The sequence below is a fragment of the Mercenaria mercenaria genome, chromosome 1 (genome assembly GCF_021730395.1).
Source record: "Mercenaria mercenaria strain notata chromosome 1, MADL_Memer_1, whole genome shotgun sequence".
Lineage (NCBI taxonomy): Eukaryota > Metazoa > Mollusca > Bivalvia > Venerida > Veneridae > Mercenaria > Mercenaria mercenaria.
Window position 1 is genome coordinate 96696447 of NC_069361.1, and position 19208 is coordinate 96715654.

The following is a 19208-nucleotide window of genomic DNA, read 5'->3' on the forward strand; positions in this document are numbered from 1 at the left end:
CAGCATAAAATACATAAAAAACTAATAAATTAATACATTATCCCTCAAAGTCAATAAATTTCCATGAAATGCACAAAAATGTCTGAGTTGTTTTTTCACAATGACGTCATATCCTTTTGAAATATCCATTTTGGGGCTATCATACATTAACGCTTTGCCACAGAACACGAATACATAACAAGAGCTGTCCATAAGGCAGTGCACTCTACTATTCGGTGATTTGACAGTAAAATGAATTTGGATCTCAATAAGCGACCTCTACTTACATACAAAAGATATGTCTATAAACGAAGCTTTCGAAAAAATTTAACATGAAAATAATTCCAAGTATAACAACTTGGTGACCTTGACCTTGGGTATAATGGGCCCAGCCCTTGCACAAACTTTCTTTGTATGCTGGACAATGTTTAACTTTCTTTGTATGCTGGACAATGTTTATGTGAAGTTACAGTAAAATATAAGCAATAGTAACAAAGATCTGACAGAAAAACAAAGGTTGCCGAAAAACATTAACCTTAAGTATAACACCTTGGTGACCTTGACCTTGGGTATAATGGGCCCGTCCCCTGCACATACTTTGTTTGTATACTGGGCAATGTTTATGTGAACTTACAGTAAGATATAAGCAATAGTAACAAAGATATGACAGAAAAACAAAGGTTGCTGAAAAACTTTAACCTTAAAAATAACCTTAGTATAACACCTTAGTGATCTTGACCTTGACCTTTGGTATAATGGGCCCAGCCCCAGCACATACTTTGTTTGCATGCTGAACAATGTTAATGTGAAGTTACAGTAAGATATAAGCAATAGTAACAAAGAAAAACAAAGGTTGCCAAAAAACTTTAACCAAGAAAGCTCACGCCGACACTGGGGCAAGTAGAATAGCACCCCTATTCTCTGAATAGTGGAGCTAAAAAGGTGTTCTAACAGCAAGTGAGCGCAAGAATCTCTTTGTTAACACATTTTTTTTCATGTTAACACACCCCAAAAAATGACAACAACAGCAGTTATACGCTAGAATGGTCAAAAATAAGATACTCACTGTATCATTTTTGAATACTACTCACTGTATCTTTTATTTCAATCTTGGAGATAATTTTTTATATATTCGAGAGAGAGTTATGGTTCTTGAGCTTTTCTGTTTATGTAGTTTTTATCTACCATTGTAAAGTTTCATGGAATTCCTTTCAATGACATTGGCTTTAAAGTTATTGTTGCGAAAGTAATTTTATATAACTACAACAATAATTTAATAAATATTCATGACAGAGATATGGTTCCTCTGTACTTCCTTTCAATTCATTGTCATCTTTCACTGTGTAGTCACATTAAATTCCCTTTTGTGGAGTCAAAGTTATTTCCGTTAAATAAATGAAAAGAAGCACAAAAAGGCACATAACTTAATCAGTACTTACAAAAAAGTCAAGTGAAATACATGTACTATCAATGGTTTCAGAGCTATTTAAGAAAACAATCATTTTGCTAAATACTGAAGTCACGGCATTCCTTTTTGAAAGTCACTTTCAACATGGGAATGAATTTGGAGATAATTTTCTAAATACAATGAAAGTCAGAAATGGCGTAATTTGTTTCATAAAAAGTCATTATGTGACCATTCACTAGTTAACATCCATACAGTGGTTCAGAGATTTTTAGAAAAAACATTGCTACCTTGAAGTAAAAAGGATAATTTTTCAATTCAGCGATTCTGTAAAGTAACCCCAATTTTGTTATATTTGTAAAGTATATTGTCATCACGAGGAATTCAAATCTCCTCGAAGAACAAAGTAACTTGTATCTAAAAAAATTCAAACAAATCTCATGGAATCATTAACATGTATACTTACTCGTCTTACAAGACAATAATGTACATCCAATTAATCGCAGTAACATAGTTTTAAAAACACTTGCTTTGCACTCGACATGTTACAAAAAAAACGAGTGTCAAGTAACGCGACGCTATTGCGAACACATCACAGGTTATCGGATATGTTCCTTTCACATTCTCGGAAAATCTCGCAAGTCCTGAAGTAGGAGGACTTAAATTAGCACCGCGTGGTTGTGTATTCGCATCGTTATGACACTGCAAATTGTCACATCCGTAGCCAATTAGCGAGCGAAATCAAAAAAATCGGCGACTGCATTCGCTTTGAGGTAATTTGAGCGAGTTGAAGTCTAGGCGCCTATTCGCTCAGTCGCCACTCGCGAAGCCGGGTAATAATTTATCACAATAAAAGTCAGAATTTGGGACCTTGTTTAGGAATTCTTATAGTCCTTACACTGGTTTTAAAGTCCAATGCAATATCTTCATTGAGTTCAGAGATTCTTTTAAAGAAATCAACAGTTTTGCTACCCTTTTTTAAGTAAAAAAGGGGACTAATTTTGTCAAAAATAAAAGGCTGAGTAATGGAACTTGATATGTAAACTAACATTATGATCATAAAGCTTTGTATTACTCCCAATCAAATGTATGGGAGAATGTCAGTATTTTGTGAAAAGGGGAATAATTTTGTTGATTCAGAAGTCAGAGTTATGGGACCTGCTAAATGAACTGGACTTATTTTTCTTACACACTGTTTTGATTTCCAATGCAAAATCTTAAATGATTTCAGAGATATTCAAAGAACACATCATTTTTGCCACATTTTTTAAATCAAGAATTGGAATAATTTTGTCAAAACAACCTACAAACCACTGTAAGTTTCAAAATGATATCTGTAACTGTATCGGTTCCCTAAATGGGACGGGATGGGATAGGGACAAACAGAACATGACAAAGTGATTCCAAAATAGCCCTATCCCCCAAAAAAGTTTGGAAGAAGGAGTATAACAAGAGCACCGCCTTGCGGGTGCTGACGCTCATCTGATTTTTTTTGTGTAATAGAAATATTGTCCTACCCATGATTTTCTAAGTCTAAAAAGGGCCATCATTCTTGCAAAAAGCAGGATAGAGTTATGTTTCTTGATGTACAGCGTCCACTTATGATGGTGAAAAACTGTTGCAAGTTTTAAAGCAATAGCTTTGATAGTTTATGAGAAAAGTTGACTTAAACATATTACTCAACCAAGAAAATGATTTTCTAAGTCAAAAGGGGCAATAATTATTGCAAAATCAGGATGGAGTTACGCTGCTTGCTGTACAGGGTCAGCTTATGATGGTGAACAAGTGTTGCAAGTTTCAAAGCAATAGCTTTGATAGTTTAAGAGAAAAAGTTGACCTAAACATAAAACTTAACCAAGAAATCTGATATTTTCTAAGTCCAAAAGGGCCATAAATCTTGCAAAAAGCAGGATGGAGTTATGTTTCTTGCTGTACAGGGTCAACTTATGATGGTGAACAAGTGTTGCAAGTTTTAAAGCAATAGCTTGATGTTTAGGATAAAAGCTGACCTAAACATAAAACTTAACCAAAGAAACTGATTTTCTAAGTCCAAAAGGGGCAATAAATCTTGCAAAAGCAAGATGGAGTTATGTTTCTTGCTGTACAGGTCAGCTTATGATGGTGAACAAGTATTCCAAGTTTCAAAGCAATAGCTTTGACAGTTTGGGAGAAAAGTTGACCTAAACATAAAACTTAACCAAGAAATCTGATATTTTCTAAGTACAAAAGGGCCATAAATCTTGCAAAAGCAAGATGGAGTTATGTTTCTTGCTATACAGGTCAGCTTATGATGGTTGAACAAGTATTCCAAGTTTCAAAGCAATAGCTTTGATAGTTTAGGAGAAAGCTGACCTAAACATAAAACTTAACCAGGCAACGCCGACGCAGACGCCGACGCCGACGCCGACGCCGACAACCGCTCAAGTGATGACAATAACTCATCATTTTTTTTCAAAAAATCAGATGAGCTAATAAAATGAGCCATGCCATGAGAAAACCAACATAGTGGGTTTGCGACCAGCATGGATCCAGACCAGCCTGCGCATCCGCGCAGTCTGGTCAGGATCCATGCTGTTCGCTAACAGTTTCTCCAGTTCCAGTAGGCTTTAAAAGCGAACAGCATGGATCCTGACCAGACTGCGCGGATGCGCAGGCTGGTCTGGACCCATGCTGGTCGCAAACCCACTATGTTGGTTTTCCCATGGCACGGCTCAAATTTTCATTGCAGTTGTCTTAAAATGTATGTCATAAACTAAGGAGTATACATAAATACTGAATATTAAATACTTGCTTGGAACTGATCTAATGGGTCATTTTCGAACTAATGAAATCATTTTATGATAAAGTTTCCTGTATTTTGGTGAGAAAATGACAAAATTGAAGAAATGACAATGTTGTTGGAATAGCAAAGTTGAGCTCCTTTTTCAAGATCTTAGATGTAGGCCTTTGTCAGTCATTGTATCCAGTCAAATTGGAGGCCAATTTGTCATCCTTCGGATAAAACATTTTCAAACAGAATTTGTAAACATATTTATGCGTATGAATGTAACTATACCTGTACTGTATACATTGAAGGTCTTTTTTCAGATGTGAGTTTGAGCCATTCCACTACAGATGTAGCAAGCTGTGAGGCTGACTGATTGAAGTCTGTAAATGCTTCTGTCATCTGTACTGTTGATATATGTGATGGGACATTTTTAAGCTCTTCAATACACACTGGTATCAACATCAGATCTTTGTCCTGAACAACAATAAACATACATTTTCAAGCAATGTTTTATCTAGCTATGTTATACTTAATATATCTTGCTTTCATGTGAAGATATGAAATTACAATTTACATTCTGTTATAAAACTGATTATTGTATTTCAATACCAATACAAATACAACTGTAACAAATGCTGTGAATCAATGCGCTACAACCATTTTTGTTTTACACCTTAATCTGTTCAGTCTATATGAACATTTTTTCACCTCTAGAAGAAATTGGTGCTTATTTTCAACCATAGTTGATATTATGTCTTGTCTAAATGAAGCTACCAATTTCAAATAAGATTTCATGTTTTACATACAGTCATATAGCAAAAACTAGGCTCATCTACTGGGGCCATACTGTTTACAATAAAACGAAAGATCTGAAGGAAGTTGAAGGAGGGTCACCAAAGGAATGTTTCAGTAAAATTACTTTAAATTCAAGCCAGAGGTTTCTTACAAAAAGATTTTTTTCTTTTGGATGTCATGGAAACAAGAATTCTGCATGGAAGATCTAGACTGAATGAATCTTAAGGGGGACCATCAAAGGACATTACTGTTAAGTCTGGCTGAAGTTGACTTGGTGGTTTAGTAGTTTTTCTTCATAGAAATTTAGGTCAACAGACCAATAACAGTCACTTCATACTCAGGTAAGCTGAAAAAGAGATGTACACTAAGGCATACTAAATACAAACCTTGCACAAGTATCTGGCTAAAGCTAGGTTGAATTCCTCCATACATACAGTTGAAGACAGATACGTAGATGACAGTAAGGCAATAAAACATCTACATTCACCAACACTTTGATACAACATGTTTTGCCAATTTGTACCTAAAAATTACCGACAAACTAAAATTTATTTTCACCTATAACCAGCAATCTGATACAGAAACTTTATGAAGTTCTTTAAATAAAATCTGTGAAAAGATCCGCTGGATAATAGAGCACAACCAAGCAACAGAATAGCAGACTCAGTTTGCCTGTATAGAAAACTTAAATGCAGACAGCTGAACCCCGATAAGTAGAGACATATCATTATACAAATTATGAAGTGAACTGGAACAATTTTTTGACAGGAACACGCCTAATGCAAGCCAAAACCTTGGTTCTTCTGTCAATTTTACCAAAACTTCTCTTACATGCTCTTTGAAGTCTGAATTTAATAACTGGCACTGCCACAAGCACCAATACTTGCTGAAATGGTGCAAACAAGAGTGCATTACCTGAGTTCCAAGAATGATTAGGAGAGTTTCAGTAGTATTTCAGTTGTTAAGAGTAATACATCTATAAATCTTATACTGGCTCTACATTATGAAATTACATTAGAACTTGCTGTCAACCAGTACTATGTCTATGTCACATCTGTGCAGGCTGATCATGGTCTGCACTGTTCGCTTTTCAGTCAGTAAATTTTCAATGAACACCCCTTTCAATAATAAGTGGTACTGCCCAAATTGAAAGACGGACCAGTCCATTTTAGAAATTTAGCAGGGTAAGGGTTAATGTACCTGTTGTCAAAGCACTTCTATCATAAAACACTTTCAAGTCTGGATCGATCTTGTTGAAAGTCTCTAACAATGTCTCCGCATGGACAGGGTTCTTGTGAGAGTATGAAATAAACACATCAAACTCAAACTTGTCATTTTGCTGTTCATTATTTGTGTCAGCAGAAGGTGGCATTGGTGTTTTGTTGTCACCATGTTGTTCAATAGCCAGGATGATGTTACCACATGCAGACTGTATCTTACCATCTGTTGTGTCACTTTCTTTCCGCACTCTAACATAAATAAAAGAAACAAATATAAGTAATTAAAACCTTCAAGTTGTACTGCCTGCTAACATATTTCAATATATATGATCTAAAAGCACCATCCAGATTAATTTACAAATGATTACTCAATGAAATGTTAATGTCAAGGACATTCCATATTAGCTGAAGACCTTTCAGAATAGTTTTGCTATGGGCATTTTTGCAAAGGATGTTGTGCATTTATGTGAGGCCTGAAGTATTTATAACACAGAAAAGTGAAGAATCCAATCAAATCTACTGGTGCACCTAAGTGTTTGACCTAGAGTCATTAAACATCACAGGATTGTTGTTTAGCATGTGAAGTTGTGCACCTGTGGATATGTTTGGGAATTTACTCAGCTAAACCTTGACTTAGTCAAAAATATTCGCAGAGGGCCTGAACATTTAAATCGTACATATCTCAACAAGAGTGCCAGAATGTCATAAAATACGCCAGTCACAGCAAATTTCTTTGATTTTTTCTTTAAAAAATTCTATATAATACAAGTCCACACAAAACTCTTACCAAGCACAGATAGGTCAAAATACACCTAAAGATTGAATGTATTAACTAAGATGCATGCTGTGCCACAGGAAAGAGGTCTCGATCTTTCTCTACAAACTTTGTTCTATTGTTGCCATAGTCCACACCCTAGCTGAAACAAGTGCTGTTCATTTAGTTGCCATAGATTACACTAAAGTTGGAGCCTTCACTGTTCATTTTCCTGCCATAGACAACACCACAGCTGGAGCCAGCACTGTTCGTTTTCTTACAATATACACACTATAGCTGGAACCAGTACTGTTCATTTTCCTGCCATATAAAAAAACTCTACAGCTGGAACCAGTACTGTTCATTTAGTTGCCTTAGACTACACCAAATCTTGTGCCAGCACTGTTCATTTTCCTGCCACAGACAACACTATAGCTGGAACCGGTACTGTTCATTTAGTTGCCTTAGACTACACCAAATCTTGTGCCGGCACTGTTCATTTTCCTGCTATAGACAAAACACTATAGCTGGAACAAGTACTGTTCATTTAGTTGCCACAGACTACACTAAAGACTGTGCCAGCACTGTTCATTTTCCTGCCATATACAACAATATAGCTGGAGCCAGTAATGTTGATTTAGTTGCCACAGACTACACTATAGTTTTACAGACAGAAGTGAACATGGCCTTTATCAAAACTTACCTGCAATCTATCCACTGTACAAGTCCCATGTATGATGGCAGACTGTTAATTGTGTCCACATAGAGAGGAGCAAGTACGTCTATACCTAGAAGCCTATTACAACACATTGCCATATTGTACTGCTCTAAACACTCAGAACTCTCCATAAATGCTGGGGATAAGATAGCTACTACTCTGAAAATAAAATCTTTCTTATTATTCTCACAAATCAGATGACAAACTGTGGTGCTAAAAAATTCAAAGGCGTAACTTTTATTTACATGAAATGAAAATGTTATTCCTTCTAAATGAATAGTGTAGCTTCCTTTTTAATGACTGATGTAAGTTTATTATCAATGTGATTACAGTGAGTTCATTTTCAATGTTTTTTTGGGGGAGGGTGGGGGATTAATACTACATCAACACAATTATAGGTCATATGACAACTTTCCAGCTTTTGGGAAGACCCAAGGTGCCCCTCCGGGCATTATTTCATCACAGGTGGGTACCTGGGTAGCACCAACGACCTTCCATAAGACAGCTTGATGACTTCCTCACATGAAGAATTCAATGCCCTACATGAAACTCTAACCAACATCAGTGAGGGGCAAGTGAATTGAAGTCAGTGACCTTAACCACTTGGCCACGGAGGACCCCTCTCAATGACTACTACAAGTTAATTTTAAATGACCATTGTAAATTCATCTGCCATGACTACTGTAAGTTCAACTTCAATGACTACTGCAAGTTCATTCTCAATGACTAAGGTAAGTTCATTCTAAATGACTACTGCAAGTTCATTCTCAATGACTACTCTAAGTTCATTATCAATGACTAAGGTAAGTTCGTTCTAAATGACTACTGCAAGTTCATTCTCAACGACTATTGCAAGTTAAGTTCATTCTCAATGACTACTCTAAGTTCATTCTCAATGACTACTCTAAGTTCATTATCCATGACTAAGGTAAGTTCATTCTAAATGACTACTGCAAGTTCATTCTGAACAACTATTGCAAGTTAAGTTCATTCTCAATGACTACTCTAAGTTCATTATCAATGACTAAGGTAAGTTCATTCTAAATGACTACTGCAAGTTCATTCTCAACGACTATTGCAAGTTAAGTTCATTCTCAATGACTACTCTAAGTTCATTCTCAATGACTACTCTAAATTCATTATCAATGACTACGGTAAGTTCATTCTAAATGACTACTGCAAGTTCATTCTCAATGACTATTGCAAGTTAAGTTCATTCTCAATGACTACTCTAAGTTCATTCTCAATGACTACTCTAAGTTCATTCTCAATGACTACTGCAAATTCATTCTCAATGACTAAGGTAAGTTCATTCTCAATGACTACAATAAGTTCATTCTCAATGACTACTATTCTCAATGACTACTGTAAATTCATGATTCTCAATGACTACTGTAAATTCATTCTCAATGACTACTGCAAGTTCATTCACAATGACTACTATTCTCAATGACTACTGTAAGTCCATTTTCAATAACTACTGTAAGTCCATTCTCAATGACTATAGTAAGTTCATTCTTAATGACTACTAAATTCTCAATGACTACTGTAAATTCATTGTCAATGACTACTGCATTCTCAGTGACTACTGTAAGTCCATTCTCAATGATTACTGTAAATTCATTGTCAATGACTACTCCAAGTTCATTCTCAGTGACTAATGTAAGTCCATTCTCGATGACTTCTGTAAGTCCATTTTCAATGACTACTGTAAGTTCATTCTCAGTGACTACTCTAAGTTCATTCTCAGTGACTACTGTAAGTCCATTCTCAATGACTTCTGTAAGTCCATTTTCAATGACTACTGTAAATTCATTCTCAATGACTACTGTAAATTCATTCTCAATGACTACTGTAAATTCATTCTCAATGACTACTGCATTCTCAGTGACTACTGTAAGTCCATTCTTAATGACTATTGTAAGTCCGTTCTCAATGACTGCTCTAAGTTCATTCTCAATGACTACTCTAAGTTCATTCTCAATGACTACTCTAAGTTCATTCTCAATGACTACTCTAAGTTCATTCTCAATGACTACAGTTAGTTCATTCTCAATGACATGACTGCATAAAGTTAATTCTTTATGAATACTATAAGTTCTTCCTTGATAGATCTGCATGAATACCGTAAGTTCTTTCTTAATAAACACTCTAAGTTCATTCTCAATGACATGAAATTGATGAATACTCTAAATTCATTCTAAATGGGATGACTATTGCAACAATGAATACTATCAGTTCATTCTCAATGACATGACAACTGAAAGTTCATTCTTAATCAATACTATAAGTCCGTGTCAGTACAAGGAAAGCTTACAGGAACAGTCAAGGATAATCAAACCAGGGATAATGAGTTTGCTCTTTCAGTGAGACAAAATATAAGCAAAAATATTTTGCCAATGTTCATTCACTTTCGGTATCTGCTTCATTTAGAGAAAATTTTATTTTCTATTAGACAACTGTTCTGAATTTGAATTACCGGACAATTTGATGTGAAACCATGTGAAGAACAAAACATGGCCATTAAAGAACAAAAATACAAGATAAAATAAAATTTCTTAATCTTATTACAGACAATTAATCATAATCAACTTTCAGATGTTACCATAAAAACATACTTTGGTATCAATTCAAGAATTAACTCTTTCAGTATCTATTGATACGTACCTTTTACAAGCTACCATTATTTTAAATATACCGTCCTGCCAGACTTTATTTTTGTTGAAATGTGTGTTGTTAACATATAACTTAATGTCAGTCTTTTTCTCCTCGAGATTCTGTTTCACTTTCTGCATGTACACTTGGTCTTTTGGATTGAACATGACAAACACGTCAAACTGTTTGGTAAATATCCTGCTCTAAAATTATAAAGAATTCATGAGTAAACAGTTTTATCCTAATGACAAATGTTAGCAGGTTGGGTCTGATTGAGTCTGTTCATGTGAGATAAAGAAACGTGCAACACTTGCATCTATTGTTTGTAAAAGATGAATCAATATATAATATTGAATTATTTCTGGAGTAAAAATTTTGCCATAACAAATAAATGTGCAGGTTCATCTTGGTCTGCACTGGTCGCAAAAGCAGAATCACCTGCCGCTAGCTAAAGGTTAAACATTATCATGAACTTCCTTAAACATTTCTAACAAACATACTGATTCTAATTAAGTAAAACATTTTGTAATGCTTTGAATTTATGCAAAATACAATGAAAATTGAAAACAGTTTCAATAATACTTACAGATTTTTCATCAAAAGATAGCTTCCTAAAAGCCTAGTAATTATCTAAGACCCCCCACTCTACGCCCCCTCCAGTGGAGAGGGGATGAAAAATATTATGTTCTAATCTTGGATACCTGTCTAAATAGAAAGGACACTTGACGAGTCTGGCATTTTTCTTTCTTCTGGAAGATCATGTGACTAGTGATTTTTTTTTTTAATTAAATGTGCTGCATGAAGGAATGCATCATAGAATTTCAAATACAAAAGAAGTAGTTTCAAATCATGCCTGGTGCAGAATTTGACTCTGGTCTCCTAAAACCATGAACATAGTGTGATTTGTAGTCAGAAATCCAGGAAGCAGTCACTGAAGATAATAAACATTCTACATACTCTAAAAGTGCTACAACACACAGTTGATAAAATCCTGGGAAAAGTTCAAGTTATATTTAAGATACATACCTTCATTTTTTCGTTCTTTGCCATGTATTTCTTTTTGAGAGCAGTAAACATTGTTTCTACATCTTTACTTATTCCCTCATAAATGACAATTTTAAATTTTCTGAGTGGCAGACCAGCATTAATCCACTTTACAGCTGCCTCTACCATTGTTCCACACACCATTGTTTTATCATATCCCTAAAAAGATTTTTGTTTTCTTTCAGATATGGTGAAATTGGTCTACATTATACACATACAATTAAAACTAGAGCTATCACTAAAGGTGATGAATGTACCCCCCCGCATGCACTGACACTGTACATTGCAATTTGACACACACAAGATTGCATAATTATGTGGACTGTATGTATATAGACTGTATGTATACAGTATAGTAACAAAAAACAAAGTCCCATAACTATGCAGAATATTTATCTAAAAGAATGTAGCATGCACCATGCACAACTAGGGTTGGTACTGATCACTTGTGTGAAGTTTCATTAAATTGTGTGTAAGGGTTTGGTAGATTAGGCACGCACAAGATTGCATATGCAGACTGTATGTACATAGTATGTTAACAAGAAACAAAGTCCCATAACTCTGCAATTTTTGTCGCTGAAAGAACCTAACATGCCCCATGCACAAATACTGTTGTTACTGATCACTTGTGTGAAGTTTCATTAAATTGTGTCAAGGGGATGAGGAGAGATGGTGCGCACAAGATTGTGTCTATGTATATAGTATAGTAACAAAAAAACAAAGTCCGATAACTCTGCAAATTTCTTTTCTGAAAGAACCTAACATGCCCCATGCATAACTACTGTTGTTACTGATCACTTGTGTGAAGTTTCATTAAATTGTGTCAAGGGGATGAGGAGAGATGGTGCGCACAAGATTGTGTCTATGTATATAGTATAGTAACAAAAAATAAAGTCCCATAACTCTGCAATTTTTGTCGCTGAAAGAACCTAACATACCTCATGCACAACTACTGTTGGTACTGATCACTTATGTGAAGTTTCATTAAACTGTGTCAAGGGGATGAGGAGAGATGGTGCGCACAAGATTGTGTCTATGTATATAGTAAAGTAACAAAAAAACAAAGTCCCATAACTCTGCAAATTTTTTTTCTAAAAGAACCTAACATGCCCCATGCACAACTACTGTTGGTACCTATCAATTGTGTGAAGTTTCATTAAATTCTGTCAAGGGGAAAAGGAGAGATGGTGCGCACAAGATTGTGTCTACGGACAGACGGATGGACGGACAGACAGACAGACGGACAGACAGACAACCTGAAACCAGTATACCCCCCCCTTACAACTTTGTTGTCGGGGGGTATAACAAGATTGGTCAGAGGACAACAACACTGAACTATTCAGAAACCTTGTCACTTAAAATATTAACTGAACTAAGTCAACATGAGGACCATATTGATCTTAAAGCACTCATCTGAAACTGATTATTTGACCTTTAATATATGTCTGACACACTGAATCATGAATGGTAACAATTGTGTTCAGTATGAAAAACATAAAACACGTCAAGTTCCCCCATTTAAACAAAACTGAGAGAGGAACTTAGAAGGATGCTATGGGCAAAGAATTTAATGAAGATCTGCCAGAAAAAGTCATTTAAAGATATTTCAAATGCCCCCTTAAAGGGACAAAGTGTCTCCATTAGAAAAAAATTACAGTGGACTTTGTAAGAAAAGAACAAGATTGATAAAGATCCACAAAGCACTTCATGAGGAGAAATTATTCAGAGGTATTTCTAGTTTTAGCTCCAGTGCCCCCAAAAAGGGGATAAGTGGCATTACTTGAATAAAATGAATAGAAGACCTTATAATGATGTAACTTGTTACAGACCAAGTTTAATGATAATCTATCAAGCCGTTCATGAGAAGTCATTTAAAGGTATTTCTATTTTAAGCTCTGACAGCCCCTTAAAGGGCAAAGTGCCCTGATTTGAATAAATTTGGAAGAAGACCCTACAATGACGCTACATACCAAGTCTGATGAAGATCCATCAAATATGAGAAAAAGTTATTCAAAGGTATTTCTATTTTTAGCTCTGATGGCCCCTAAAAGGGGCGAAGCTGAATAACTTGAACAATCTTGATAGAGGTTTAGGCCTGGAATGCTACCAACCAAGTTTGGTGTAATCCAGACCAACAGTTTAAGAGGAAAAGATGCAATACTGGGGACCATCCACCTATACTAATAGCTCATCCTGAACAAAGTTCAGGTGAGCTAAAAATGGGGCATAACTTAGGGAATCTGTGCACTGCATGTCAGATCATTACAATAAAAATTTGTGTGCTGTTTAAATCCATTCCAATTAATGGTTATGAGATACCAGCTTACAAAATCTTAACCAAAAAGTGCTAAAATGAAAAAAAAAAAGGTATAAAAATGCAGAACTGATAATTTAGTGCATAAGAATTTGAAGCTTAATTCCATTCCCACAAGCAGGGACAGAGTCTGGATTTTGCACTGGGGTGGGTGCGGGTGGCTGGGATGTGTGAAATTTTGGTACTTTCAAAGGTTATTTTTGTGTGATATATTTTATATGTTTAACGCGGCTGTTAAATTTAGCTGCATTCATTCCCTGTGTAATATAATGAAGACATGAAGGGAGCTGAAAATTTCATGCTTTTATCTTTCAATTGCATAGCCATAGAAGTATCGCCCCCAGGATACTGATTATGTTGCAAGGCAGAAAGTTTTTGTTTGTTACCTATATAATTACCTAAGGTGGTTATAATATAATTATGATTGGCAAGTGAAGCACGCAAAAACAATTGCATTTTTTTTAAAGCTTTCAATTTCATAGGAATATATCAAATGTCACAGTAGTTATAACAAATGGTGATATACAAGGGAAGCTGGAAAAACATGTATTATGCTATTAAGTTTCACTTTAATTCTTATAAGGAGCATATGCTTGTGAAACAATCAGAAACTTTTCAATTTGCACAGGAATATTACACATTGTGGTTTTTATAATAATTATTAATGATGTGCAAGTGAAACTAGCAAAACATTTCACATTCCCTTAACTTTTAATTGCATGGAAATAAAACATAAGCTTGACAGATTTTATTTTTCTTGGGAGGGTGGTGGGCACAGCTCCTGAATCTACTAGCTACTAGTATTCCTGAGATAACAAGTCAAAAGATACGCCTAACTTTGTAAAAAAAAAAATAACAGAGTTGTGGAACCTGTGCATTTCATGTCAGTTTGAATCCAATCCCACAAGTGGTTACTGAGATACCAGCTTGAAATTTAAAGCACAAGTTTCACTTAGTACACTTAAAACACAATTACCAGTATTACATGATCTTAATTTGTCCTGCTAGAAGTAGAGTAGACAACATTTCATTAATTTCACGAATAATCAGTTTACATTGTTCCTTTATGAACACCAGAGTGTTTCAATATATGAACTGTGCCATGAGAAAACCAACATAGTACTTTTGCGACCAGCATGGATCCAGACCAGCCTGCACATCCATACAGTCTGGTCAGGATCCATGCTGTTCACTTTCAAAGCCTATTGCAATTAGAGAAACTGTTAGCGAACAGCATGGATCCTGACCAGACTGCGCAGATGCGCAGGCTGGTCTGGATTCATGCTGGTTTGCAAATGCACTATGTTGGTTTTCTCATGGCATGGCTCATTATGTCTATAACCAGCATTTTGACTTAATTTAGCCCCAAAAAGTAAAACCTAACGAGATTCTTTCCTTTCTTATTTGTGTAATTTCAAAACTCAAAAGACCATAGAATTTCATGCTCTGCATTAATTTTATTCTAAACAACATGTTAGACCGAGATGTTGTGAGTCTTTTCTATGGAAGTTTATGCACTTACAGTATCACTGGTATATCACTTAGCAGATATGCTGACCATGTATGAACTGTTGTTTTACCTGATGTCCAGTAGCAAGGAGCGGTGTTATTACAGTATGGTCTTGGTTATTGAACACCGGCACAAACACTCGGAACATTTCACTTATCTGTGCTGGAACAGGCAATGGTGCACCCATCCTCCTGAAAAAAAACCCCAAACATTTGTGGCACCTTTTATATAAATATGCATATAATTTATTCTAAATTTTGAAAGAAATGAACAAGATAACACAACAGTCCTGTGTGTATTAATTTTAAAGACAAAGAACAATCTACTTTCTTAAAACAAAGCATGCAAATCAGCAATGTCTACAGTTAATTTTCATCACAAACATTTGAATACCTAACAATTTAATAAATGAGGCCCTGACACTGTATTTAATACTACTAAGTGTCTTAAAAATTGGGAACAAAATATCTTATTTCAATATTCATCTACACAAACAGAATCGTACCCTGAAATGATAATATGTATGAATAAAACTAAATGCAAAGACAGTGACCAGTTTTGAATCTGCTATTAGTTTTCTGTATCAAATAAATAAAACATAATGATACTATACAGTTTGATAGTAAATGTACAATAATTTCTGAAACAATGATGAAAATGGTGCTAAAGTTTCTAAACCCAAATAAATTCATTTTCTGGAAAATGAAAAAGGTTATCATATGTTAGTACGAGGGGCGTTCAATAAATACCCGGAAAAGTGCTCTCAATTCTTCATTTATCATCAAAAATAAATGAAAATGCTACAAAATATAGACTTAGGAATACTGAGTTGATATGTCAAAATTAGATTCTCTTTGGATAAATAATAAGTAAATGCGAGTCCCCATGGCAACGTCATGTGACGTCATCCGGTCCAAATTTGTCTCTTTTTCTATTTTACATGCGCTAAAACATTTCTTGCCACTTACCTATTTTTCAAGCTACCTTTTCTTAAATTTGGTGAATATTGATATATAAAGTATGCATTACGCCAATAACGTCAAACTATAAATGTGACATCATTAAAATATTTGGCAGGCATATTGAGTTGGTTGTCACTTGAAAATCAGTGTTGAACGGAGATGTGAGATAACATTTTGTGTTTTGAATCGAAAATCAAGGAAAGGGACAAATGCTATGCTGAAAAACTTTTAATGGACAATGCCCTGGAGAAAACAAAATTTTATTAGTGGGACGTGACGTTTTAAAGTGGTCATGAGAATACTGCTGATGACTTGTGTTACAGACATGAAAAATAACGTTCAGTCACATTTAATAAATTAAAGAGCTCCTTGATAGGGCATCAGTTCAGTGTCCAATTTCTTCAATACGACAGGAACACCATATGAACAGTATTTATTTATTCTTAGGAAGGTGTAAAAATGCATTTAATGGTGATAAACATTGAATCAATGGTAATCACAAGTAGTACTGATTAACTGAGTGTGACATGACAGCATCATAATGACGTTGGGCCGCTTTTGAGGTGATGGCGTTGCCTAGGAGAAGACAAATAAATATTGTGCATGTTCTGAAATCTGTAATTTAGGTATTTGCATTCAGTATGTTCATATCCGTCATATTTTCAAATTTTAGCAAAATGAGACTTATATAAATAAAGAAATGAGAGAACTTTTCCTGGCATTTATTGAACACCCTTCGTATATATGAATTACAAGTATTCCCACCAAGACCAATGACAAAATACAAAACTACTTTTATTAAGGATGTATCATTCCAGGTAAAACTTAGTTTTTAATTAACAGTTCATTGCAACATTTAAAAGCTCTCTGACTTTTTGAGCTAGATGTGTCACAAGGTGAAAATGTGCATTTTTGACTATTTTAGGGGCCATAACTCTGAAAATAGGGGGCGGACCCAATGAAAAGTAAGAGGTGCGCAAGTTTATATCATGATTAAGACTCATGCAAGATTTCATGAATCTACATCAAATACTTTTTGGGCTAGGCGTGTCACAAAGTGAAAATGTGCAATATTGGCTATTTCAGGGGCCATAACTCTGAAAATAGGGGGCGGACCTAAATTAAAAGTAGGAGGTGCGCAAGTTCATATCATGATTAAGACTCATGCAAGGTTTCATGAATCTACATCAAATACTTTTTGAGCTAGGCGTGTCAGAAAGTGAAAATGTGCAATTTTGGCTATTTCAGGGGCCATAACTCTGTAAATAGGGGGCGGAGCCAATGAAAAATAGGAGGTGCACAAATTCATAACATGATTAAGACTGTTGCAAGGTTTCATGAATCTATATCAAATACTTTTTGAGCTAGGCATGTCACAAGGTGAAAATGTGCATTTTTGACTATTTCAGGGGCCATAACTCTGAAAATAGGGGGCGGAGCCAATGAAAAATAGGAGGTGCACAAGTTTATATCATGATTAAGACTCATGCAAGGTTCCATGAATCTATATCAAATTTTTCCTCAAAGATTATATAATAGTACAGTTACAGCAGTATGCAAGGTTTCAACAATTTATGTCAAATACTTTTCGAGCTAGGCGTGTCACGAACTTCGGACGGATGCACAGACAAGACCAAATCTATATGCCCCCCACCACTCATGGGGAGGGGGGGGGGGGGGCACAAAAAGTCCAGTAAACCAGACGACTACCTCTGATAGATGGATAGATGTAATGAAGACCTGAATCAAACAAACTGAATAGCATAAGTTCAGGCTACTTTATTCAAAGTCTGAAACTCAAAAATACTGCTATAACTGTACTATTATATAATCTTTGAGGAAAAAACTTCATCAATAGCACATCTGTGGGAGGGTCAATGAGGACTGCAAAATCAGTGAGGTCAATGCGGGTAGGTCAGTGTAAGAGGGGAGGGTCAATGTGGGTAGGTCAATGTAAGAGGGGAGGGTCAATGTGGGTAGGTCAATGTAAGAGGGGAGGGTCAATGTGGGTAGGTCAGTGTAAGAGGGGAGGGTCAATGTGGGTAGGTCAGTGTAAGAAGGGAGGATCAATGTGGGTAGGTGTAAAGGGAAGGGCCAGTATGGGAGGGTCAATGAAAGTGAGATATATAAATACCTTTCAAAGCACAGAAGTTTCTTGTATGGAGCTGTACCTGCCTCAATGGGTTTTGACAGCCAACATGAGAACAGAGCTCTCAGATCCAGTTCCTTGTTCTGGGACAGTTGCATTACGTTTATGCCCAGATTGCGTTTTAGTGCACCAATAACAGTACCAGACATCGCTGCATAGTCACCTGTAACATAATCTTGAAAACTTGATACAACTCAGCACATTTAAAGAGAACAATTATGATAAATTTGTACTTTGTTTGTATTTTCAAATGAGAAAATTTTATTTTAAAAAAAGTGTACAAGAAAGAAGTACTAAAAATCAAGAAGTGAGTGCGAAATAATTAAGTCTAAGTGCATATAAAATAAAATTATATAATAAGCTAAATTTCAAAACGGTGCTTTCATAATTTTTTAAGATATGGGCAATATAACAAATGGCGGATTAGCTGTTTTGTTCAATATAGATGAATTCTTTAAGCATTGATATGCTGTCAGCTGGCTGTTAAACAAGAACTGTCACAGTAGACAGCGCGCTCGACTATTTCGATGCTTGATAGTGAAACTGGGCACATCTGAGGAAACTGGAGCTGTCACTGGATTGTTTAATGACTATATTGGTGGATGAAGATAAATGCAAAATAGCTTGAGTCTGTGTAAAAAATATTAAGTAACAAGAGAGGTAAAGATAAATTGTATCAAAACACTGTAAGTGTAATTCTAAGCAAAAAGGGGGCATAATTCATAAAATATTGGTGCAAGAGTTATGCATCTTCTGTCATATGATGTGGGTGATGATGTGAAACAACTACTTCAAGCTTGAATCAAATGCATTTCATTATAACTGAGATATAGTGAAAATGCATCAAAATAGACCTTGAATTCTAAGTAAAAGGGGGCATAATTCATGAAATATTGGTGCCAGAGTTATGCACCTTGTGTCATACGATATGGGTGA

The 19208-nt window shown here is 35.4% G+C and overlaps 1 protein-coding gene across 1 annotated transcript in view; it reads right to left on the bottom strand.

Annotated features, from left to right (window-relative positions):
* Positions 1-19208, bottom strand: part of LOC123529545 (uncharacterized) — a 50606-nt gene that overhangs the window by 16107 nt on the left and 15291 nt on the right. Inside the window, exons 3-10 of the mRNA XM_053525080.1 lie at positions 18258-18435; positions 15232-15352; positions 11320-11496; positions 10306-10496; positions 7624-7797; positions 6147-6415; positions 5333-5469; positions 4440-4625 (exon numbers count right to left, since the gene is read on the bottom strand). Coding sequence (XP_053381055.1) covers positions 4440-4625; positions 5333-5469; positions 6147-6415; positions 7624-7797; positions 10306-10496; positions 11320-11496; positions 15232-15352; positions 18258-18435 — 1433 coding nt within the window. The remainder of the gene's footprint in view (positions 1-4439; positions 4626-5332; positions 5470-6146; positions 6416-7623; positions 7798-10305; positions 10497-11319; positions 11497-15231; positions 15353-18257; positions 18436-19208) is intronic.